The 25,821-nt window shown below is 46.5% G+C and overlaps 1 protein-coding gene and 1 long non-coding RNA gene across 5 annotated transcripts in view; one reads left to right on the forward strand and one right to left on the reverse strand.

The window, feature by feature from the left end:
* Window positions 1-21,601, reverse strand: part of PSKH1 (protein serine kinase H1) — a 30,411-nt gene extending 8,810 nt beyond the window's left edge. For 2 of the 4 annotated variants that reach the window (XM_086848212.1, XM_086848213.1), the window contains exons 1-3: window positions 21,529-21,598; window positions 19,998-20,160; window positions 17,851-18,876 (exon numbers count right to left, since the gene is read on the reverse strand). In XM_086848212.1, coding sequence (XP_086704338.1) covers window positions 17,851-18,789 — 939 coding nt within the window. In that variant the 5' untranslated portion in view covers window positions 18,790-18,876; window positions 19,998-20,160; window positions 21,529-21,598. Of the gene's footprint in view, window positions 1-17,850; window positions 18,877-19,997; window positions 20,161-21,039; window positions 21,366-21,528 lie in introns of those variants that run through there. The other 2 variants (XM_086848211.1, XM_023947655.2) reach the window with 2 other exon arrangements.
* A 143-nt stretch (window positions 21,602-21,744) lies between these two features.
* On the forward strand, window positions 21,745-25,460 carry LOC111934504 (uncharacterized). Its single transcript, XR_002867241.2, has 3 exons — window positions 21,745-21,978; window positions 23,824-24,059; window positions 24,169-25,460. It is a non-coding gene; the product is annotated as an uncharacterized LOC111934504 (long non-coding RNA).
* The last annotated feature ends 361 nt before the right edge of the window (window positions 25,461-25,821 follow it).

The raw sequence follows: 25,821 nt of genomic DNA on the forward strand, positions 1-25,821 counted from the left end.
CAGGCAAACCACAATACAGGTTCAGTTGTAACTGAACACACTGGTCTGTTTTGCAGAATGATGGACCACTGAGGAGTTCAGCCTTCATGGTATTCACAAGAGAACCAAAAAGCTGAATCTGCCCTGCCATGGGGTAACATAAATCACATTGCAAACCTATAGATTTCCAGCAGACTTTGGATAAGGTACTTCATTTGTTAAATAACAGCAAGGGGAATCAACTTGCAGGATTTAATCTTCATTGGTATAATCTCAGCTAATCCCAGGTGGTACCATATGTCAGCTGGCACCACGTCACCTTCCCTCCACACTCGGGATCTCCAGCTACAGACCTTTGGGCTCTCTTTTCCACCGATGGACAGATCCAAATGAAACCCAGGCAACAAGAGGTTTTGCATCCACTCTTCCAAGCTTGCCTTGAAAAGCTTTTAAAGACCCATTTTATGTAAGTTTTTTTAATGACTCCCTTTCAGCTATTCATTCAGGTAAAAATCACAAACTCATCATTACCTGGCTACACTCCATCAACCCCCAATTTCTTCTTTCCCTCTCCTCCTCCCAGGAGCCACAGAGTGTCTCCTTCACAGAGGACTCATTTTCCACTTCCAAACAATCCTAATAGGACATCTAAGATAATGATACATCTATGAAATCTACCAACTTTAACTCAAAGTGAAGGTAAATGCAGGTGACAGTCTGCTCTCTGTGCAGTAACTTTTTAAGAACTCTTCACTACCATCTTCATTTCTGTTACTGGCAATTGAAATTACTTAAGATACCCACCCTGAGACGGCTTTTGTTCCCCTCAGATAAAGATAACACATCCACATAACTCCAATCTCACAGTTTTTCCTGGGTATTTCTTCCCCACTTACCCTAAAACCTTTTACCTTTCTGAATATGGTCCCTCACAGAAATGCAATCATGCCAGCACCTCCATCTTCTCTTTTTTACCTAAGTCCAAATAAATGCAAGAGACGCTTGAATGAAAAGTATTTGAGAACTGGCACAACAGTACTTGGAAATACATCTTCAGGACATGCAGGAGAGCATTGTTTTCTCTTCCAGGTGTAACTAATTGAAGAAACCTGGAAATTAAGGCAACCCAGGAGCTATTTTGCTGTCCAGATGCATTCAAACTTCAGTCAAATGAGATTCTGGTGAGTGAAATCAGCCTTTAAACACCAGAAACAATATTACTTCAATCTTTTGAAGTCTTATTAAAAGATGGAAAATGTGATGATTTGGAATTTGAAGAAACCTTTGAAGTCTGAAGGCCTAGGAACTGTGTTATATTACCAGCCTAAACCTTCAGAGGCCCATCCAGTTTAATGAATCCTAAAGAAGAATAAACTCCAAACAAAAGCACATTGGATTTCTCATTATTCCAATTACTCTAGTTTCGCCACAAATGTTGAATATGGAGTACCTGCAATTAGATTTTTCTTCTGGTCAGCAAACACAAATCAGTTTATTGATCTGTTTACACAGCTGGAGGTTTGATTTGCTGCACCACATGCATCTTTCCTATTTCACTGAAGCTTTTTCTTTAGTAATACGTAAGACTACATTCTACCAACACAATTTGCAACCCCAGTCCCTGGAGAAAAGCATCCACTCTCCAGAAAACTTTCATCAGTTGACAAAACAGCAGTTTCAACTTAGCAAAATCCCACTAACTCTCCAAATTAATACTGCAGCAGAGGGTTGTGTAGGAGCTGAGGAAGGTTGACACTGGTGTGTTTGGGGAGGATTTGAGTGCAGGACATGAAGTGTGCTCACATGACAGGACTGAAGCAATCCAGAGGAGATTCTGCCCGTCTGCTTCCCTGAGGAGAGACAGAGAATGGCTTGGAAGGAAAATGCTCCCATCCAGTGGCCAGGAAACATTGGATCAGCTAAACTCTATCAGATAGCCTTGCCATTAAATCTCAGTGCAGCAATGACAAATCCTGCTCTTTTGTGGCACAAAAATGCCACAAAATACCACAAAAATGAAGAGAAGTCACCAATACTTGCATTTCTGTTTCTCTAGAGAGTAATTTCAAATGTGATGCAGTTTGAATACAACTTCTGCTCCCTTTGTTAAGCCATATTCCTTCAGAAGGATAAAGTTCTGGTGTCTTCCTGCAGAGAGGCACAGAATGGTTTGGGTTGACAGGGACCTTAAAGCTCATCTAGTCCAAATCCCCTGCCATGGACAGGACACCTTTCACCAGCCCAGGTTGCTGTGAGCCCCATCCAACCTGTACTGAACACTTCCAGGAATGGGGCAGCCAGAGCTTCTCTGGGCAACCTGTGCCAAGGCTTCAGCACCCACACATGCCTTAAAAAAAGGTGGAATAGCCATATTTTGAGCTGATCCTCAGCAGTACCAGCTGAATGACAACAGAGAGACCTCCTACACGTGACCAGTTTTTCTAGTAACTGCAATCATGTCTTCTGTCTGGGATACCTGGTGCAGTGTCTGCTTCAAAAACCTCATTTCTCATGAGATAATCCCTGGATACAGACTCATGTAACACTGGAGACTATTTGCCTTATGCTGGAGAGAGGACTAAACATCTTCTGGAAAGTAATGTCTGTGACTCCAGAATTTAGCACAGTGACTAAAAAACATGATCCAGCACGATTTAAAAGGGGGGGGGGGGGGGAAAAAAAGTGGGGGGAACAGAAAAGTTGCACAAAGCTTCAGAGAGATATTCTAGTTAGTTATGTGCAAATAAAATAAGGAACAATCATCTGACTTCAAGCTCAGCTTTTAGTCTCAACAGTGCCCACTGAAGGAAGGATACATACTAATTTCCTGATTCATATCTAAGTTGTTTGTTGTTTTCAGAAGAAGAAAGGCAGTATTTATGAGGAAGGTGAGGAGAAGGCCTGGATCTCCCTTGCCAGTCAGTCTTTACAAAAACATGAAGCACAAAGCATGTTATCACAGCTGCAAAAGATTGCTCTTAGGCCAAAAATACTGTATCCCAGTCCCACTGATTCCTAGGATGAGTCTGACTGAGCACTACAGAAGCTTCAAAGCACCAAAGAGACTGAGGAGCCCTACAGCAGCACCCAGGTTCCTGCAAGGTTCTCCTACAGAAAACCTTCAGATGTCTACTTTGAAGTTTCACAATATAAAATAGATTTATTTGGACTAAGCCTGCCCCAGCAAACAGACTGGGTTTAATGCATCCATTTGGCAAGAGGGAACTGCCTTCACATCGTGCCCTTATCACCATTAGCAGCTACGCTCCACGTCACAGGACAGGAACACATTTCTGTTGTCATTCCCCTTCGATGCTGCACTCCCCATCATGCCAGCACAGATAGTTTGGTTTATGCAAACAAAGTGAGCCAAATCGGGGGGTTTTTGTAAATTTTTCAGCTGGGGTTTTCAGCCCAGCCATTCCTTGGCATGACTCACCACATGGCTGCAGAAGTAGTTACATCAACCCAAGAGAGCGACTGGAACAGAGTCCAGAATTAGCAGCACTTCAACCAACTATGAAACCTATCCCACAGCTTCAATGACAATGGGAGAGACTCCCATGGTGGAGACACTTTGCCTGGTCCCTGAGGAATGCCAGCTGCTGCTTCTGAGGATGCACTAGCATTCCCCACAAAAGCATCTCCTGGCCTTCTAAGCTGCATAAAACACAAGGCGCTTCAGCCATCCGCAAATTCCAGCCTTGCTAGTTAACAAACTCAGGGGAAAGCAGCCTCCTTTACAATGCCTTAAAGAGCTCTCAAGTGTGTTATGTTTTATTCAGACTCAGGCTCCGAGGCTGGAGGAGGAGGAGAAGAAAGAGATCCTCCTCTGAGTGTCACTTAGGCTGGGCGATTGCGTGCAGCGCTCTGCTCTGTGTGATTAAATCTCTTCACCACCCCTGCTTGTTATTCACATCAGCATAAAAGCTATTGAGGCACCGGGCACGCTGGCATGTGGGGAACAAACAATGTGTTGTTCTCTGGTTTGAACAACCATCCCACCTCTCTCCCCTGCAGCTGATGTGAGCACAGGCCCCGAGCACAGCAGAGAGCTCCCAACACGTGCTGGAAACAAACCCCTGACCTGTGTGACTGCTGCCAACCTCCTCACTCAACTGGACGGACCTAGGCAGGGGTAGGAGCCAACACTCCGGAGGCAGAGCAGCTTTCTTGTGATCTGCTGATCAAAATGAGCAGATTTTGGATACCAGAGCCAAGTCCCTGAATTTTATTCTGCCTGCCATGGGGGCTGCTGTAAAGCGGTCACCAAAGCCTGCACTGCAAACAAGTTAATGACTTACATTTGTTTTCTTTTCACAAAAATGACTCAATCTAACATATATGCGTGGTGCTGAAGGCAGGGCACATATCTCTGGCTTCTGTCATTCTTCAGAATAGCTGCACCTTAAAATTCTGATGTTTCTGGTGGCAGAGCAGTGACACGCTGTTAGTTTTCAGAAGAAAATTAACTGGACTTGATGCTCTAAGAGGTCTTTTCCAACCTCAGTGATTCCAAGAACTCTCTTCATTGCATTATCCATGCTGCGTTTCTGCATGATGCAGCAGTTTTGTCTAACTTAGGAGATCCCCACATGACATCAGGAAGTGTCAACTCCAAAGGAGCAGGCTGGGGACAGCAAATGTGACACATGACATAGCAAACCAGCCTAGGGCTGTGCTGGGGCTCCAATAACACCAGGTTTGCACCGTCCCAGGCAACATTCAGCCCCCAAATAACTGCAATGAGGTGATCAAAACCAACTGGTTCAAAAGAGCTGGAACAAAAAGTTTCCAGTGAAAAGATGAAGTGCGCTAAAGTCTGTGCAGGGCAGATTCCCAAGCATTCAGCACTAATTTGTTGATGTGGGGAGGAGGAATAAAGGAAGGATGAAAGAGGAAAATAAAACAGCCCTTTAATAATCCACAGCATTATAAGTATGCGCAGCCATCTGGTGTGGTGAACTTCTATAACCCAGCTTTTCGAATGGAAATAGCCAGCCCATTTTCCCTGGACAGGCACTGAGTATTCAGCTGGAATCATGCACTAAAATTACAGCAGCTACAAAAACAATAAACACAAAGCTTTTCTCTCTAGCCAGGGGTGGTTCTTCTAAGTGCAATGCTTAGGGAATAGCTGTTAAAATGGGGTAATACCACATTTCAGCTTGGATCGCTTTACATCTCTTGAAAATGTGTCAGCAACTTACAGCTGCACACAGGGGACTTTAACCATTACCTTGACTGAAAAATTGTCTATTAAGGAAGCTCAGGGTTAAGAGACCTGGACTTGGAAGGATGCAGGTGAACAGATGAGATCACCAAGTATACAGTGCTGAAGTCTGCCATGAAAACAGAATGAGTTGGAAATTTCCAAAGGTATTGCTATAGCACCAGCTCACAGAAATATCTGCAGTAACTAAACTGGAAAATACCTTCCCCAGACTGCTCCTAACATCTGGGTATCCTGACATCTTCAGTGCTTTTACTCCCAAAAAAATCAAATTTGAGCTGAATGATGCCCTCTCACTCTGAACTATTTATTACCTTAAGACTTATTGGCTGTGAACTGGAGCTGAAGTCAATACGTGTTTCTACGTACAAATTCAGAGTAAGAGTTTAATTAAGAAATGGTGGTTCCTGACAGGGAGGAAAGATCTTCCCCAGGGAGGAAGAATCTCTTTCATCACACTGATTAGTGCAGTGGGGGGGGGATGAACAGATAAGCTTATAACCTCCTACGTACACACAACCCCCTCCTGCAAGCTCCAAGCTGTCAGTGCACAAGCCCTGGGCGCTTATGAGGGAATGAACAAGGGGGAGTAAATCCTAAGACAGTCTTAGCTGCCAGTCCAACCCTGCCCTGCTCCCTGGCTGGCACCAGCTCTCCTCTGCTGCTCTGGACAGCTCCTTTAGCCTCCACGAGCACAGGTGAATCACAGAATCATAAAATATCCTGAGCTGGAAGGGACCCACAAGGATCAAGATAAGGAGCTGTGCTGCAAACACCAGCAATGTCCAAGCCCCAGCTGCCCCACTGTCTGGCTTGACTCTCCTTTCTTCCTTACAGTCCTCTTCCTTATATTCCTCTTTCAGTTTTAACCAGAATCTAACCCTGTCATAGTTTCAGAGGAGGTGAAATGATGCCTCTTTCATCTGAGCATTTCCAGGTTTAGTGCTTCCCAAGTTAGGCCAGTGTGACCCAATGCCATTCCTGGTTTTCTCTCAGAAAGCGCTGTTTTGGGTAGGCAAGGTGGATATAACCCATTTTAAAGTAAACAAAACATCAGGAGACACTTTAAGTAGGCTTTGCTAGGTTTACCACAATTCAGTCCTGGGTCACTGCTTAATAATTGTCATTCCTGGCACTATTTGGGACGTTCTTGTTAGAATTCAGAGCAGGATAACTGTTCTAGATCTCAATCCAACACATTTCTCTGTATTTTCTTCTCAAATTTCTTTCAGCATCCCAGCTATTCAGTGATGGAGACATTGATCCTGCTGAAAAACAAAACATGTCATTGACACTGCACCAAACTACACACGCACAAGAAGGAAAAAGGACAAACCAAAAATCCCTAATGTAACATATTCCTAATTTTGCAGCTAAAATCTTATATCAATGTGATCTTTTTCCCCTGTTAAAATCCTACCCTGTTCTTACCTACATTGTTGGGGCATTTCTCTTTCCAAAAGAAGATTAAAACTTTTCGGTTTGCTATGTGGAATCATACTACCTGCTGTTGAGCCTGGCCATTCCCAGGTTCAAAAAGACTGTGGAGAAGATCCAGGTCAGAGCCTCCAAGACAGCCAGGGGTCCTTGACACATGGCCTTCAAGAAGGGGTGAAAGGAGCTGGATTTATTCAGCCTGACAAAGAGAAGCCTAAGAGCAATGTAATAGCATACCACATTTATTCAGAAGTAGTTACAAGGATTACAGAGCCACACAACAGGTCCAAACAGGGGCACCAGGGAGAAGCTGTGCCTTGGAAGGTCTGCATCAGGAAATACCAGGGGAAGGGTGGTGCAGCCCTGGAAAAGGTCATCAGGGAGGTGGAGGATCTTCATCCCTGAAGCCCTACAAGACTCAGGAAATCACAGCCAACATGACCTAGTGCTGGCAACAATCCTGTCTCAAACTGATTGGGATTAGAGCTCTCCAAAGGTATCTTGTAACAAAGGTTTCTATCATTCAGGTGCTTCTCTCCTCCCTGCCCCCAGCCAGCCCTGTCATAACCCATCCAGCACAGCAGCACATCCCTCCTTCCAACACATATCCCTGCCCAAGCTCCATCCCACACGCTTAACAGGGTCAAGTGTGCCATAAATACTTCAAAAGTAAACATGTGCTGATCAGCTTTGGGTAAATTTGGACTGATATTCAATTACCTTTCCTGCAGGAAGATGTTTTTTAGCTCTCTCTCCTACTGAGCCACTGACTGCATAAAATTCATAGCTTTGAGCTTTGTAACTTTGAGTCCTTCAAATTGCTCAAACTGGGTTGACACTGACCTTAGAATTTAAATAGTTAATTCTGGAAGACTGAAAGACAGACAGCACAGTTCTATAAACTTTGCTTCCTGGGGAAATCAGGGCAAAGGCAGGGCTGCAACAGACACCCAAGGATCATCCAATCCATCCCATGGTCCCCTAAGGATCCACCACAGATGCATCACTCCTGACAGACGACTGCCTCACTTGTTCTGCAAGACAGCTTCAGAAATCCTCTGGGTAAACATTTTTTTGGAGCAGGAGACACCAGTGCTGTAAAAAGTTCAGTGTGAATCTTTCTAAGTGCCATTTAAGGCTCTTGTTTGACATAATCTGGAAAAGAGATTATTCCTCTTCCTCTTTGAAACAGCCCTTTACATATTTGCAAACTGCTATGACAACACGCTCCCTAGGCCAAGCAGCCAAAAATGTTTTAGTCTTCCGGACACTGTGGTTTTTTTGAATCACAATTGTTTTTGTTGATCTTCTGTCAAGTCTCTCCGCTTGGTGTGGTGTTTTTGAAGTCTGCTGCCCAGAAGTGTCAGAGCTTCAGCTTGGCATCTGCAGCAGCCACTAGACACAGCAGGATCACTCCACACGCTGCCTTTCTGTTCATACACCTCAGTACATTCGCCTTTTCCCACAAGTATGATACTGCTCTCACTTAACAGTTTGTGATTCATAGACAGATCCTTTTCTCAGAAGCCAACACCTCCTAATTTTCTGTTCTTCACCTATTTTTGTGCAATAACTTACTCTTACTTTAAAAAAAAAAAAACCAACAAACTACATCTGCTACTGAATTGCTCAGATTTGAGAAGGCTATCTGGCACTCAATGCCCTTTGCAGTCCTTCCAATTCAATGTCATCTGCAAATATCATGAACATACCTGCACTTCCCTCACCTGGGCTGGTCAATGAACCCCCAAATACCACTGGATCTTCAGTTATTTCTAGAAAACCACCATCACTACCATATTCCAGTTTGTTGATGAGCCAACAGTAAGTACATGCCACTTTTAACATGACAGGTTTGGGGAAATACAAGATTTGGTCCCCAGGCTCTCCCAGCTTCACAGTTCATTTCCAAAAAGGAAGTTTTCAGAGACCATGGAACAGAGACCATGAATGTCTATTTCATGGAATAGCTGAAGATCTCTCCAATGTCAGATCCATCCTTTCCAAGTTCCAGTGCCAAACACTGGAAGTATGGGAACTCCTATAACTTTGGAAGAGGACTTTGCCATGAAATTATTTTACATTCTCTGCCACGTGTCAAGTTCTCCTTATTTTTGCAATATCACCCTCTCGAGCAAAACACAGCAATCAGTAGCTGAAGAATGCCACCAAGAACTCCTGAAGCTTGTAAAGCTAAAAGCAAATGAAAAAAAATATAAAGGACTAAGTGTAGAGAGGTAAGAAACTGTAACCCAGGCACTCCTATTAGCTCTGATAAAACAGCATATAAAGTCTTCAGAGTCATCCCAGCTGTAATGAGAAACCTTTCTCACATGTGAGCCACATAATCATTCTCAAAATGATCAGACTACTAAAAAGTTTCTTAGAAATTACCCTTCAGACACAGACAAACGTAGGAAATGCACAGATACTTTTATCAGAAAGCTCAGTTCTACTTTTGGTGAGATATAAAACCAGACTCTTTGGTTAATCAGTTGAAGTGCCTGGAGCACTGGATGCGTAGGGAGTGCCATGATTATGGAAGTCCACGAGCTGTAGACACAGAGCCAGGCACGGGTCCACACCAGCACTTCAGGGAACCCTGCAGGAACAGCAGGTATCTCTTAACAGCCACCTCCAGAACGTTCTGCCTCTCCTTGACTTGTGTGCACGGCTCTCATGTCACCAATCAACACTAATCTGGTGCATTAGCAAAAGCTCAGTTTTCAGGAAAATCTATAAAAGCTTCTATTTGAAATAACAAAGGTATTGGAAAACATGACTGGTTTTTCTACCTTGTCAGTCACTCGGGGCAGCAGGGGGGCAAAGCAGGGGAGGTGAGTCCAGAGAGAGGAGGAGCAGCTCATGCTCTAAACCAGGGAACTCAGATGCACCCACTGCCAGTTTGAACCACCCAAACAACTAATCCAGGTCCCTCTGTCTGCAGCCTCAAATCTGCAATTGCAGTCTTGTCAGATTTAGGGATTTGAGGGATTAGGTAAAGAGACTGCCAAGAAAACCTCTAGGTTTAGGAAGCACCTTTTCAGCCCTCTGGCTCATCATGAACAGAAATTCCCCAAAACAGATTTTGCAGTTGAAAAGAGATTTCAACTATGTGATATTAAAACCTTGACTTCCTACCTATGCCAAGCACACTGCTTAATTCCTCCTTCATCACATCCCAAGGCAGGAACACACTGCAAATGCTAGGGAAGTCCCAAATTCTGGTCAGACGAAATTTGAAACACCTTTCAACACCAGATTGTTCCAAATATGTCAGGTTCAATTGCCTTTCTCTACAGCAGGGTCAATTACAGGCCACAAAGTGATTTGCAGCAAGATACATGTTCACAGCCCTTCCCCACAGAGCTCAGTTCTGATTAAACAAAAGTGGCTTTTAATCTGCAGCAGGGGCAGCAGCTAGAACAACAGCCAGGTGCCAGCCCTGCAAAGCCTCAGCCCGGGGTTCAGAACAGAGTTAGGAAGATGCTGTAATTTTCTCCAGGGTGCAACACTTTTACAGCTCCACCTTGAAAGCTCACTTCAAAAATGTTTTATAGGTGCCAGCCAGTCCTCCCTGTGTTGTCCTGGTGTTGTATTTCCACACAATCATCTGGGGCCTCAGGTCCTCAGCAGAGCAGGTCCAGGAAACCCAGCTGAAGCAGTGCAAGATGTCCCAATCCACTCACCCCACAACCTGTGATAAACTCCCATGTGTGCCACAGCAGTGAGAGAACCAGAGTGCAAACACTCTGCTCAAGGGCTACACCTGGCTCAAGCCCACCACCAGGAGCAGCTGGACTTCCCACAGACTCCATCCCCAGGGTAACCATTTCCAAGGAAGGGGAGGAGGGGACAGCTGCTGCATTTAGGGACAGGCTTCCTGCAGGTCACAGCTCTTCCCAGTGCAGAATTAACACATATTCTTACTCTCTGAACCTCAGTCCTAAGTCAGTGAGTGTGCAATAGCATGTCTTGCCTCAAAATACACCTCCACTAAGGTATCAGAAAAAACAGCACATCTGAGGCACAGCTGAAAACCAAGGACTCAGTCAGCCAAAGGTAAGAGAGGAAACGGCCCAGGCTATTTTTAGGCAAATGTGAAGGAGTCAAAGACACCAATGGCAGCTGACAGTTCAAATCCTTTCTGTTAATAACATGTATTCTGTACAGAGGCAGCTTAATATTCTTTTTCTACCCTACCAGTTTCCCTTTATCCCTACATCCCTAATTCTGCAGAAATACTATTCCACCATTAACAGGATTTTATAGGGCCCCCAGATGAAGGAATGAAAATATATGTCAAACCACAGCACTATGTAAATCCCTTCCTCCCAGATGTGGTTCTTGCCTTCCTCCATCCTTATATTACATGCCATACATTGTGCACCACTTGCCCAAACCCAGTCTTTCACTCCAAAAATCTTAACCAAAATGCTCAGCTGCTGTCCCTCACTCTGCCTTAAACCTGCAGGTACTACTGGTATGAACAGCAGCCCCAAGGAAAAAGGGCTGTGAATGAAATCACTGGGAATAAACCCACATTCCTCTTCCCCAAGGAGATTCCTTCCCTGCTTTCTTTGTTTCTAGAGGCTTTGAGGCTTAGACAGTTTCCACCCTGTCCTTATGACATGCACAGCTCTGTGAAATATAAACACTGAGTGTTGCAGACTGCAGCAGTATGGAAATGGCAGGTGTAGGCAGAGAAAGATCACCCCTCTCCTTGCTTACCCTGCCCTAGCACTGCGGGCTCTCTTCACTTTGTTTTGCAACACAAGCTGAAGTACATAGTAAAAAGGCAAAAGGAGTGATTTTGAAAAAGGCCCTTGTCACACCAATTCCATTGGAGGAAGCAACCTTCAAGAAGAATTGTAAGATGCAGCCAGAGCCATTTCCAAATGCATGCACTGGTTTCAAAGCCCTTTCACTGGAAAAGGTGTTCCTTTACCTGTAAATTAAGTGCTTACCAATGCAGCATGCTGAGTTTTTGCAGGAGCATGGTCACTGATGCATGCAGAAGGATAGAGGATTTTCCAGGTTTTAATTGAGGTTATCACATTTCCAAAGATGTCCCTTCCTGCACAGGGAGAGATCTGGACAAACACTTCAGCTCTTGGAGATGGAACAACACAAACACACCTATCCTCACACCCACTGAGGTGGTGCATTAAAAGAAAAGAAAGAGCAGAAGCCAAGAGAAGTCCATTTATTGGACTGGCCTCAGTGTTCTGTGCCGGGCTTGGAGAGGAGCTTTCATCCTGTTCAAGTGCTCCAGCTCTTCAAAGGCGAGCAGAGTGCCCTTTTCAGCAGAGCCCTGCGGCTGCAGCTTGCTAACACTCGTTGTTCTACTTCAAAATCACCGCTTTCACACAGCCATGTGAAATGCAAAAGCACATTCCTCTGTAAATTGATGGGTTTCTACTTTTTTCCAGGCAAAGGGCTCAACAATTTATATAAAAAAACAATTCTTCCCTACACAGGAGAAAAAAGCCAGCTCTAGATTTTAGGAAAAAAAAAAAATGCCTGCATTACTCTGAGAACAGGACTATTGTAAAACACTTCTACCATCTAATGTGGCTCACAGGAAAAAATAGCAGCTGCTCTAAGTAAAAAGCTCTTTCTTCCCAAAAGAAGGCTAAAACATGGTCCCAGAGACTTGTATGTTCATGCCAATAAGTACTGCAAATGTGTTTTAAAATCTTGCCTTCAGCTGCTCCTGTTTTTTCTGTTACACTACATTCAACAGCTTGGGCCACTCAAACTCCAGGGAAAAGAATGGAAAATTGGCCACCCTGCTGCTTTGGAACCCCTCCTCTGTTCTGGCACAGACATCAGAGGCCAAGGTGATGACTACCCTGTAAAAGCATCTAATGGGTCTAAAGACCATCTTGGCACTGCCATGGAGGGCAACTCCAGGTGTCAGTGTGGCCTTCTGGGGACCCCACAAGGGAGGGGTCCTGCTGCATCCAGACCCTCCCAGGCACTGAGCCAACAGAGAACTTCCAGAAGAATCAGGTGCACTGATTCTTGCACGGAGGTCCTCTTAGAGCAAAGAACAGCTCTACACTTTGAAAAGGTAAATCTTAAATAAAGGGGCGTACCTACCAGCTTTTCTGGCCTCTTGTACATATGAGACTTTATCTCCTGTATTAAAAAATATATAGGACCAAGGAGAATTTAGAGTGCAGTGTTTCTCTGCTCCTGGCTATATTTTAAACTAGCTTTGAATTTGAATTTGAATGTTTTCCCGAAGACATACTCCAGTCCAAATTCAGGGAAGCCAGTCTGCCTTATGCCCATCTTAAACAGGAGATGTACTACAAGAAGATCACCAGAGCTTTCCCTCTTTCAGGGCAGTTGCTACTCTTTAACCAATTTATTTAGCATATAATCAAATACCCAAACCTTAATGATATGTAACATTAAAGGTATGAACTGCAAGAAAAAAACCTGGACAGATTTCTGGGGCAAACTAAGTATAAAATAGAAAAGAAAGCTAATACAGTATGAAATAATTGATTTTTTTTTTCTAAACTGGTATATTTTGATAAAGTAATTGGACTTTTATAATCAAAACAACAAAAGACTGATTTTTTTTCAATTACATAGGTATATGTAATTAATTTTAAGTGACCAGAAGTACAAACATGCAGGAATCACTCCAGGACTGGCAGCCAGCCAGACCTGCCACAGCATCAGTGTAAAACTTATTTCATTGCAAAACTTATGTACAAAGCCTCATCCAAAGTTTCAGAATCCTTGTCTTATACTGACTAAATTCTCCCAAAAGTGATAAGAATTATGGAGAGATTTTCTCTGATATGCAAATATAATTTTTTTCCTCTTACAGGAGACCAGTTTCTACAGTAAAATACAAAAGCAGAATAGAAAGGTGAGCTGCCACTATACATTTCCAACTGTAACTTTTAGAGGAAGGAGGTTACTGAGAATAATTACAGTTTCTTTTTGTTGCTTGTGCCTTTTTTAGATTAAGTTTGTCATTTGATAGGAAATCCAACCACAGTCATCAAATTCATAATACAATGACTGATCAGTCCCTCTGGGGCGGGATGGGCGATTCAGCAACCAGATCCCAACTGAGTCAGAAGCAGTCTGGGTTCAAGCTCTACCACATTCTCTCTAAAAATGTTGAATAAATGCAGGAAATTAATACTAAAATTTGACAAGCCTGTCACCTGTCTCCTCCACTATGTGACACAAGGGATTTGAGAGATTACAAATCCTCCACAGTCTTTTAACCAGCCCCCACAATGAGGACAATTACAAGGATACTTTGGAAACACTCTGCAGACGTGCTTGGGTAAGCACGCATCCTGTAAGCACTCATCAGGTGCCTTGGAATGGCTTTATTTTTATCTTGCTTTCTGACAGGTAGCACAGGTAGTTTGTTTGCTAATGCACTGTCTGCAATCTCCATGCTTCCTGGTTCTGCTATCAGCTGCAGGCAGGAAAAACTGCTTGGGGAGAAAGTGGTTTATCTTTTTACTCACACAGACTGAGTTCGTTGTTATGGGAACATCATTCATGCTACTCATCCAGAGTAACTTGGTTTTCCTGTAACTAAGGGCATTCTTCCAGCCTGAATCTATCCATACAGGACCTTCAGAGTTTACTCAAGACCTGCATTTAACTTGGTGCTTTAAACTCTGAGTTAGGGCAGAAGATCATTAAGATTCTGAATGTTCAAGGAGAGAAAAGTAGAAATGCAGTGCACATAAAATTTGCAAGTCAGGCCTCTCCTCTGATCTTTGGTCATTCTCTCCCATCAATGTGTCTTCCATCAATTTGTCCAGTTGCTCTTCAAACTCAGGTAGACTTCCAAGGTTCATAGCCCTCATTCTCACCTTCTGAATAATCTGCATCATCAGCGAGTGTGCAGGTTTGTTAGGGAACTTTCTCCTGCTAGCTTTTAGGCCAAAAGGAACAGATCCTTCAGTCGTCATTGTCACTGAAGGTTTTGTCCTCCCCTATGGACCTGACCACATGTTTCACATCTGTGCTTATCAGCAAACTGCTGAACCGTGTGAAGGCCACTATCAAAATACAGCTGCAAAAGTCCTTCAAGAGATTTTGGTGAGGATTGTTATCAAAAACCATTGGAAAATCTAAGTCACACAAAACCAGATCATCTCCTGACAGGCTGCTAAGCCCCTTGCAGAGCTCCTACAGACTTGCAATGCCCAACTTCCTTCATGTATCAAGCATGTCTCTCCTATCAATGCACCCACCAGCATCATTATTTAGAACAAGCTTTTTTGGTTATTTGATTAAGACATGTTCCCACAGCAGCACACATCAACCTCACCCACTGTGAGCATACCACAAAAAGCTGATTCTGTTCTATGAATAGGAGAACAGCCCATGAGAGAAATGATTTGCCCAGGTCAGATATCAAGATCAGAACAATCATACACCTTAGCTAAGTTTCCCAATTTAACTATAGCATATATTATCTTCCATTTATTCCATCAGTTTTCCCAGGTGTGTAAAGCAACATAAAAGTACTGGTATTCAACAGAAGGAGAAGCTTTGAAACAGAACCAGAGCAAGCCTGTCCTAGCAGGATAATGATGGTACAATCTTCAATTCTGCGCTTTCAAATTCAAAGGAAACTAAGAATGTAATTCCAGCTTTATTCCTCAGTCAACTTTTTAAGCTACAAAGAGATTCCAGAAATCAGTTTCATCTCCAAGATTTCAATTAAAAATTAAATTAAAAATATGCCCAAACATTATTTTTTAGGAAGTTTTAACAAAACAAGCGAAAAAGAATGATTTTGCAGCAGGCTGCATTGAACAGTGTCAATAGCTCACCTAACCCTTACTCAGGATGCTTAGGAAAAAAAAGCACACCGAGTTACAAAGCCAGCTGTCCTTCCTTCCTCATCCTAGCCATTACTCGAAGCAGTTCAAAAAGTGTAGAAGGAAATACAAGAGATAATCAGAGCAGTGATGTCAGCAGTACCTGAATAACCTATTGTGGGACACCTCTCCTATTGATCTGCTAATGGCCTCTTCAAACAGGCCTCACACTCCAGGAACAGGAGCCAGGGTAAGAGGGTCCCAGTCAGAAAGCAATTACATTAGCTGGACTTGAGATCACTTGTTTCTCCAAGAAAATGGAGCTGCTTCTCAGGTCAGCATGCATCTTGGCTTTTGTTCCTCTTTCAATAGAGCTTTGTCCTCTGTGCCCAGGTTTTGGGGTCAGACTTTTCAAAAAGCAGGACTCTGCACTGAGACTCAGGGCACTGCTGCTGCCTGCCATGGTACAGCTTGAAAACAGCTCCCTCCTTCCCCACTGGAACTTGTCTGAGTCACAGAGCTCAAGCTGTCAGCTCCGGGCACTGTAGTTCACAGACTTCTTTCAACGTTTCCTCTTCTGCTTCAGATCCTCAACTTTCAGATTACAGAGAAGAAAAGCAGTCATTACCATGAAACCTCTGCTCCTGCATCCATCCAAGACAGATGCTTTCAGCAACACACTCGAGTATTCTACTCCAAAGAAACCAGGACTTGGAGCTCCTGCCATTCCCATTAGTCTGACAAACTTACCAATAGTCTCATGTCTGACATCTTCCCACTTCTTCCAGTGTAACACAAAAAAAAGAAAAGCCATTGTCTGTGAACATCAAAAACTCAGAAGCATTTAAAAACCCAGAAGATAGCTTTAAGAGTGCTGGCAAGATTGTGGGAAACACAGCAGACACCTTTAAACCTCTGGCTCACTTTGTTTTCTCCTAGAATTTATTCACAAAGTGAGCAGCCTCTTTACTGCATCCATCTCCTGCCAATACCTGCCTACAGTCAAGCATTGTGCAATTTAGGGGCATAGGCTTAATTACACTGGTAAATTAAAGCATCCGTTTTGCCTGGCTCTAGAGGAACAGAAAGCATCCAGGCAACAGATACAGGCTGCTGGCTGACACAGATTTGCTTTCCAAGCAGTAAAGCATCAACAGCTTTCCAAAACAACCACTCATGTCACACACAGTATCCATAACAGACTCCTAAAGTGTGTAATTTGTGATGGCATAACAAGTAAAATGCCTCAGGCTTGTGCATTGACACTTCCAAAATAGAGTTTAATGCTTTCTCTGTGGCACATGGCTACCTCTGCACGTACAACCAACAAGTCTCCGTGGCCTAGTTGTAATTCACAATATTTCTCAAAACCAGTCCATTCTGGCACAAGGACCAGTGGACATCAAAACAGATTACCCCAGGGAACCATCAAAACACTCAATTACTCTCTCCAGATTGCTTATGGCTGCACTGATTTTGATCAGACCCCCTTCAAATGTTAATTATTTTGGAGGAAGGGCCCTAGTCCACTCATTCTTCAAACAGAAGCCAGGCCATGCCTTTGGATATTCACACTGCCTTCCTACACATGCTTTTCAGCCCTGTATTTTTATCCAGAGAATATAGACCTGCACTCAGTAGTCAAGGGCATGATATGGCAAGGACATAACAATAGCAACATGCATTCCTAATGTCAACTGGGTTTCGATCAGAAGTGTGAAGATGTTATTTAGAAGTGTTTAACTTCAAATTGTTTCTTCTGAAGATCAAGAATCACCTTCAAGCCCCACTATCATTTACAAAATGCCTAAAAATTATCACCCAAGACTCTTCTTTCCATCCTTTTCTATGAAAACTATCCTTCAATCCTCCATTTTCTCATGTACCAAGCTCAGGAAGCAATGCAGATCAATATCTGAAATAATCCCATTGCCAGATGGAAGAAGCAAGTGCCCCTTGCCTGCCATAACCCTGTCTTTCAGCAAAGCTAGTTTCCATACTCTACTTGGATTTCTGTCAGAAATCAGACTAGTGATACATGTGCCACATTGCAAACACCCTGGCACAAGTTTCAACTGCAAAGCCTCTAACAGCAGCTTACCACAGCCAAGGTCCCCCCAGCTAGAAACCCACAAACATCCCAGTTGTGTTCTACAGCAAGCTTCCTCTTTCTGTACACACACTTTCTTTAAAGGAGCTCACTATGCTGCACTGGGAACAGACAGAAAATGGAAAAGGACTTTAAAAGCCAGAATCACAGAATTTTTTTTATCCCTGGTAATGTTACAGGGGTACATGACACATGACAGCCAGCTTTTGGTCATCACAAAGACACATCTAGGGAGAGCTTCTTGTTTGCCTTCCCCTCAGCACACTCACCTCGCCCGAGTAGCTGTACTTTCCCTTCAGGATCTGCCGGTACAGGCGCGTGCGGTTGTCGTCCTCAAAGGGCATCGTGCCGCTGAGAAGAATGTACGAGATCACCCCCAGCGCCCACATGTCCACAGAGTTCGTGTAGGGCTTCCTGACCAGGATCTCGGGAGCGATGTACTCCGGGGTCCCACACGTGGTTTTCATCAGGCAGTCGTCTCCCTTCTTCCGCGCGCTCGCCAGCCCGAAGTCCGTGATCATGATCTTGGAATCCGTTCCCGGGTGGTAGTAGAGCAGGTTCTCCGGCTTCAAGTCCCGGTGGGTGATCCCCAGCGTGTGCAGGTACCTCACCCCATCCAGCACCATCTGCAGCACCCGCGTGGCGTCCCTCTCGGTGAAGGAGCCTTTGGCGATGATGCGGTCGAAGAGCTCCCCGCCGGTGGCCAGCTCCATGACCATGTACACGCGGTCCTGGGTCTCGAACACCTCGATCAGCTGGATGATGTTGGTGTGGCGGACGCGCCGCAGGACGCTCAGCTCCGACTCGCACACCTCCCGCCCCTCCCGGTACTTGGTCTCGATCATCTTGATGGCGTAGGGCTGCTTGGTGGCCTTGTGCTCCACCCGCACCACGCGGCTGAAGCTGCCCCTCCCGATCAGCGCTTTAATGTCGTACTTGGCCGTCACTCGGGGGTCGAACTTGGCGCGGTATTTGGCCACTTTGTTCTTGCGGGGCTCGGGCTGATGCGCGGGCAGGGGGTTCCCGGGATAGGGGTTGGTGTGATGCGGAGGGGAGGGAGAGCCAGCTTTGATGACAGCCCCGCAGTCATCTTTGATGAAATGCTTGTAGATGTCACTGTGGCCTGTGTATGGTTCGACTTTTTTAACCAGGTCTAGCTGCACATCTTTGGGGGGCTCGGGAAGTACTTTGCTTGTCCCACAGCCCATCACTGACTGGTGTTAATTCCCTATCAAGGCATGTTCCCAGGGGAGCATCAGCAGCAACCACAGCCGGGGCAACTCCCTCATTTGAATCTTAGAAAAAGAATGAAAAGAAAAAAACAGAGAGGAATCAAGGTAGTAAAGACTCAAATGGAGGGAAAAATCAAAACAATAGGTCCATGCTATCACAAATTGAGAATACGGGATTTTCACTTCTCTCTACTACAGAACATGCACAGTGCTCTGCTGCTTTCATAACAAGTGAATTAAGGCAGTGCCTACAAACACCTAATCATGGTCGGAACAGATGTGTCCATGGAAATCACACAGCATCTCTCTTTATTAGGGATCGTTTGTTTTCTGCTCCCTGCTGAGCACTGAATCAGTCACAGAGCAGTTGAGGCTGCATAAGACTTCTGGAGGTCTTTTTGTCTAGACAAAATCACTTAATAAAAATCAAATAAAGGAAAAAGTCAAGCATTTTCTTTCGTTTTGTTAGATCTGCTCAACTTCCTCAGTCAGCAGCCAATCCAGACCTTATAGTTCTGAGTTTGCTCACCAGAAGGTCCACAGAGTACCTCAGCAACTTGTTCACTCAACACATCTTTCCAAGATTTTCTTTATATTGAATTTTTACACTGCCTTAAATTTCTCACTACTTAGCTGCTGGGGATCAATGGAATAGCAGAAGAGGCAAGAAATATTGAGCTAGAGGGACACTGGTTTTAAGGTGCATTTTACCACTGAACTTGCTGCAGCCCCTGCTAAAAGGAAGATGTTCACTTACCCAGAGCAGCTTTCAGTCAGCAAGTCTCTCATCTTCCAAACCCTGACAAATCAAGGTGGGCTCTTACATCTTTCAACAATGTCAATTTAGTTTTATTTTACATCTTTAGACACCAAGTGGCACTTCTGGCTTTCCATTTGGAGCTGCCTGTAAGAAGTGGAATTCCTACCAGCTGTTCCAGACTAGGTGCTCTTGCTCATCACACTGTATCCCAACAAAACCAAACCAGCTCCACTTGGGCAAGTCTTTATGTGCTGATTAAAACAACAGGACTGGTCAGGAGATGGGGGAGCCACCTGTGGCTCAGGAAGTCACTGGGCAGCTTCACATTTGCCCTCTTTGACTCAGAGCCTATCAACACGTGCCTGAGCCTCCACAGGAGGCTACAGAAAACTATTAGCCTTGAAAACTTGATTTTAGGTCTTACCATCACCAGGTGTATCTCCACTCATGCACCACCTCTCCAAGCAACTGCTCAGCATGAACAACAGAAAAGGAACCCCAGCTGGTCTTCCATCAGGAGAAGCAAGTGGAGAAATAAGAAATGTTTTAAAGGGACACCTGGAAGAAGTTCAGACTCTTCATCCAACCTGGAAAGAAAACCAGGCTTTAGTTAAGATTCAGTTTTATAATTGAATATCATCAAAGTAGCTTCTCAAGCGAGAAGTTCCCTCCTGGCAGCACCTTCCTGAAATCAAACCCAGCCATGCACAGACATGCTGTAGTAGGGTGCAGGCTAATAAACAATAAAAAACAACTTCACAGAAAGGTTAGCTGACTTCCACCAAGCACTGCCCTGGAGGTGGAGCTTCATTCAAATTAAAGCACCATGATAAAAAATTAAGAGGTCTAGTTAGTCCTGAATAATGCCTCCCATGGACCTCCCAGTTTTCCCAGCATTATTGAACCTTAAAGCATATAGAATTAACAGAGAAACGGAATGAGAGCATCCACAAATAAGATTATTAGAGAGTAATTAAACATGTAGAGAAGGACTTGTGTAAAACATCTCACCCATAAACAGAACCAAACGGAAGGATCAAACACTTGAAAGTATCATCTATAAATCCACTAATAGCATTAACTGAGATCTGGCAGCAACTCCAGTATGTCAATGTCTCCTCCTTGTACACTTCAGTGTTCCAGTGAAGGCTGCAGAACCCCAGAGCTGCACACCAGAGTCAGCAACAAAATGTTTAACTCCACATCAGTGCAGGACATGTTCCTGTGCAGTAATCACCAAGAATGTGGGGAAAGGAATTAAGATAAATTCCAAGCATTACAAGCTCCTCGAGTGGAAATTACATACTTGGCAAGTGGCACACTATCTGTGTGACAAACTATCTGAGCTACAGCTGGAAGTGGTGGGAAGGAACATGGGATTTATGCTTCTCCCCGTGGAGATTCAGCTCCTCACCTGCCGTCTCACTAACACATCTCAAATGTGCCTCTCACTGCCTGACACAAACCTGACATAACCCGGCATTCCCACTGCGAGCCTCTGGTGGATTTCGGAGGGGAATCCCGGGGCTGGGGCTGCTGCAGCAGCTGTACCGGAGCCAAGGCTGACCAGAATCAGCCAAACCAACCGGGATTCCCAAAACTGTTTGTTTTCAGAACTCATCCCAACCCAGGCCGTTTGTCGCTACACTGGAAAAGGGACCAGGGCCAGTGCTGGGAGCTCGTCCCGCATCAGGTTCGGCTCCAGAGCGGGGAAGCAGCGGGCCCGCCCCGCTGTGGGGATACTCCGGGAGCGGGCAGGGCTCCCTCCCCGGCCCGCCCGTCCCCGCGGCCCAGCGCCCCGGGCAGCGGCAGGGCTGAGGGGCCGGGGCCGGCCGCGCCCGCGCCTCCCGGGCCGCACCACTGCCGCCCCCGGAGAGAGGGAGGGAGGGAAAGGGAGGGAAGGCGGAGGTGGAGCCGGTGCCGGGCGGTCCCGGGGCCGCCGATCCCGGACTCACCTCGGCCCGCTCCGGCCGCGGCGCGGCACCACCTCCTGACGTCATCAGCGCGCGCCGGGGACGCCCGAAGGGCGGGGACACCGCGCGCGGCGATTGGCGGAGGGGGCGAGGGGCGGGGCCGAGGCGCGGGGAGGGCGGGGGCGCTTTACCGCCCCCTGCCGGGGCCGGCGGGATCGGCCCCCGGGACCCGCCCACGGCCCGGAGGCGGCCCGGGACCGCCCGCGGCTGCGGGAGCGTGAGGGGTTGCGGGGCCGCACAGCATCCCCTGGGGCCCCTGAGCCCCGCCTGGGACCCCTCAGGCCTCTGGGACCCCTGAGCCGCGCCTGAGATCCCTCAGGCCTCTGGGGCCCCTGAGCCCCGCCTGAGACCCCTCAGCCCCACGGTCCCCTGGAACTCCTCACCCTCATGGACCCCTCACCGCTCTGGCCCTGCTGTTACCCACAAGATCAGGTGCGTTCGTTGGTGTGCATCGAACTGATACTGCCACACTCCAGAGAAACACGGATTGTTTATTTCAGAGCTGCCCCAGCCTGGGTGCTCGGTGCTATTCCACAAATCCAGCACACCCCACCTTTCCCTGCCATTACTTACACAGAGAAGTTCAGGGTTGGTAATTTCCCGAGAACAGCCCCTCTATTAAAATTGGTTAGTAATTTCCATAGAAATCACGAAACTCCAGCTCAGGGGAAGGGTCTTCACCTGGGCAGTGTCTTTTTGACCAGCCGGCGTGATTTTTAGTGTTACAATGAAGATAGCTCTAGGGTACAGGGACATGGAGTATTTTGCCAAGTTAGCAATGCTTATATAGGTAAACACTAACATTTTAGTTAATTACATCCCCAAATCGCGTTAGTTCCAGGATATCCGTGAATGAGGGAGCTGGCTGCTGGCTGTTCCACTGATTAGGTATCCTTTTTTGCTGATTAGGCTTGAAAGTATACAAGCATCTTACATCAAAGAACAGCCTGACTTAAGCTAATGTTGACATTCTTGGCATTTTGCAACACTTAAGCTAATGTTGATAGATGTTGGCGTTTTCCAACACTGCGTCCCTCTTCAGCCCTATGGGCTGAGCCGGTGGTCGCTGGCAGGGGCGATGTTCCTGCTCCCCATGCTCTTGCCTTGGAAGAGCTGCCACAGTGCCTCTTCTTTGGAGCCAAATCCAGCTCTGACAGCTCCCCAGCAGCGCCTTGGAGCCCACAGCCCATGGAGCAGCTCCGAGGGCTCCCCGCTGGGCTGCGGGACTCTGGAAAAACATTCCCTTTGCAAGAGAATTGCCCGGAAGCCTTGGTCCTCTCCCTTGGCAGGGAAAACCCAGTCCCTGTGGGATAGCTCTTGTGCACAGCAGAATAACGAGGCACATTCCTTTCTCCTTTCTTTGCCCCAGCTACGAAGTGCCACAAAACCCGCAAAGTTTGCTTGGTAACTGCCTGTAGACTTTCTTCCTCATAGCCTTTCCTCATCCTTAAACAAAACACTCCACGTCCCAGTCCTGGATGACCCGAAAGGAGGGAGAGAGGGGTGACTGACACCTTGCAGGGATGCTGACGGCACTCCTTTCCCTTGGGGATATACAAACGCGACGCTGTTGGGTTTGTTTTCCAGCTTGGCTGTCACGTCATTCCCTAGGCGGTTCAGGTGGAGCGGGGCTATTTTCACACTCCTACCATGCTTTTAAAAATAGCCAAGTTTATTTTAATGCTCCTGGGATCTTCGGCTGTTTTAAAATGTTTAGTAAGTCATAATGTAGTAAAAGTTGTACCTGCTGATGCACATTATATTGTCATCAGCTTCTTCTCCGTGTAATTCCCGACAAAACATGGAAATGTGTGAAGGTTGGGAAGGGGCTGCCTGGGCTGGAATTGACAGATCTGGTGAGTTGTGCAGTTCTCTGCAAGGGAAACTTCCCAGTTCTTGCTGTCCCACACAGTAATGGTGCTGCTGGTAGGTTTTCAGCCCTCTAATCCGCCCGCTTTCTTTCTGGAGAGGTTTCCACAGCCACACATCCCCCACGCTGTCCCTGAGAGGTGGCTTAACCTGTGTCTGACATGTGAAACCTTGCACGTGTCCCTGTTTAGGTTGATCCTGTTATTTTAGGCTGTTTCTCAAGGTCATGCCATCTTGGTTCCACCAGCGCATTCCTCTCTGCCACCGTGGCTGATGGGTGCAGAGCAGTGGGCTGCCTCCCCTTGGTCACAGATGCTCACACAGGGATAAGTTCTCTGCAAGGATGTGTTTCCCTCAGGGGATGCATCTTCCATTAGTCACTTCCTCACAGCTTTGTTTCCTGACCAGCCTCATGGGAACACTGAATGAGGCAGTTCCAGGTCCATCACCGCTGAAAAATGTCCAAGAGCCAACAGGCATTGAACCCTTGGGCCAGAACCACAGACTTCTGAGAACCTCAATCAGAGCAGCTCTTGTATTATTTATGCTGTGGTGGTGCTCTGAGACCCACTGGAGCCAAGAGAACTTCACACCAGACATCTGCACAAAGCCAACATCCGCCTGGCAAAACACCCAGAGATGAGGTAGGGAACTGTCTGCTCATCCGTGTGATCCACTGCCTGCCAGGTCAGGCACCCGGTTTGACTTTGAGGTCATTGCCTGTTGATTCCTGATACTTGTTATTCCATCTAGAGCCTTTTCTGCAGCTACAGCAGGAAGTTTTCAGACCAGGATAAGTACCTTGCTGCTGGGGCCACTGGCCATGAAGCTCTGAGCACTGAGAGGCTCTGCAGCTGCTCTGCCAGGCTCTGTGTGCCTGGGCTCCCACCAGCACTGCTCCAGCCAAAAACCATTGGTTTTTTTCTCCCTCCTCCAAGAGGGGACTGGTAACAGGTTTCTGACACACTCACAAAGCAGTGCTGTGCTTGAGCAGGGTCTAACAAAAGGGAAAAATGGGCTGTTGTCTCCTTGTCATTTCTTTTTTTGCCTCCTCCCTTCCAAGATGCTGGTCTCCCTGGAGAGGGGCCTCCCCCTGCTCTTCCATGCTGACCCCTTCAGAAATCCCCTGCCAGCTCTGATGCCCAAGACCTACAGCCTGCCTCCAGCCCCATGGGAAGGATTCAGCCCTTGAGGCAGGAAGGTCTGTGAAGAATCACAGAATCCTGGAATGGTTTGTGTTGGAAGGGACCTTTAAAGTCATCCAGTTCCAAACCCCTACCATGGGCTGGGACAACTTCCACCAGGCCAGGTTGCTCTGACCCCATCCTTGAACACTTCCAGGTTTGGGACGGCCACCACTCCCCTGGTCCTGCAGCCTGGCCGCTCCCTCCTGAGACCCCTCGCCTGTCTGCAGGGATGGGTTCCCTTAGAGTTTTGTATCTCCTGTTAGTGGCTTCTTCAAGGCTTCTCCTTTGGAAGCTGCTAAAGGCAGGCTGGGACCAGTGGGGCAGTGCTGGGTGCCCACAGGTGCAGGATCCTCTCTCCCTGGAGATGCAGAGATGCTCCAGAGCTGGCTCCAGCATCAGCAAAAACCCTGCTTGGAGTGGGAACTTCAGAGCTGCCTCTGCATCCCACACCTGTCTGTGGTGCTGCCAGCTGACTCCAGAGTCTCCCTGGGATGCAACGAGCTGTAATTCCCCATGGAAAGATGGGAATGGCTGGAAGCACCTCCAGCATCACCCAGTACCACAAAGCTGCCTGGGACATTGCTGCACATCCTGAATGTGAAAATGCCCCCTGAAAATGGGGCAATTTGGGGATCCCAGGGTTTTCTGCTTTGCCAGGAGAACAGGGCCCCTCATCTGCCATCAAATGGATGGGGTAAAGCGGGAAATCTGGATTTCCTCCAAGCTGTATCCCTGCCCTGTGTGGCAGTAAGCCCAAGCCTCAGTGGCTATGCTGAGCCAGAGCTCAAGGTTGTCCCAGCAAGGCTGAGCAGAGGTCGTAACAGGAGGATGTTCAATTAAAGCTGCTTAAAAAAGAAATCCAACTTTCCATATGCCTCTCTGGAGAATAAAACAGCCCCAAAGCTGAGCGCAGATGGGGTGCCAGGCGGGGGGCTGAACACAGCCCCCACAGCAGAGGTGACTCTGGCTCAGCTGTTCCCACTACCTCCGATCTGTAGGGATTGAGGTTGTCTTTTGATGTTTCCTCATAGAAAGTTGGACATTTGGCTCTGCAGAAATCCCCATGCAAACTCGGACAGTGGCCAGCACTGTGACATAGTGTCCTCCAGGCTATGCTTGTTTTCCAGTGCTCCTGCTCCCCCTGGGGTGCCAGCAAAGCTGGATGTGGTGAAACTGGTGCCTGGTTTGGGGATGCCAGGCTGGGACAGTGGCACTGGGA

The sequence above is a fragment of the Cyanistes caeruleus genome, chromosome 12, assembly GCF_971803275.1.
Source record: "Cyanistes caeruleus chromosome 12, bCyaCae1.hap1.1, whole genome shotgun sequence".
In the NCBI taxonomy this organism is placed as follows: domain Eukaryota; kingdom Metazoa; phylum Chordata; class Aves; order Passeriformes; family Paridae; genus Cyanistes; species Cyanistes caeruleus.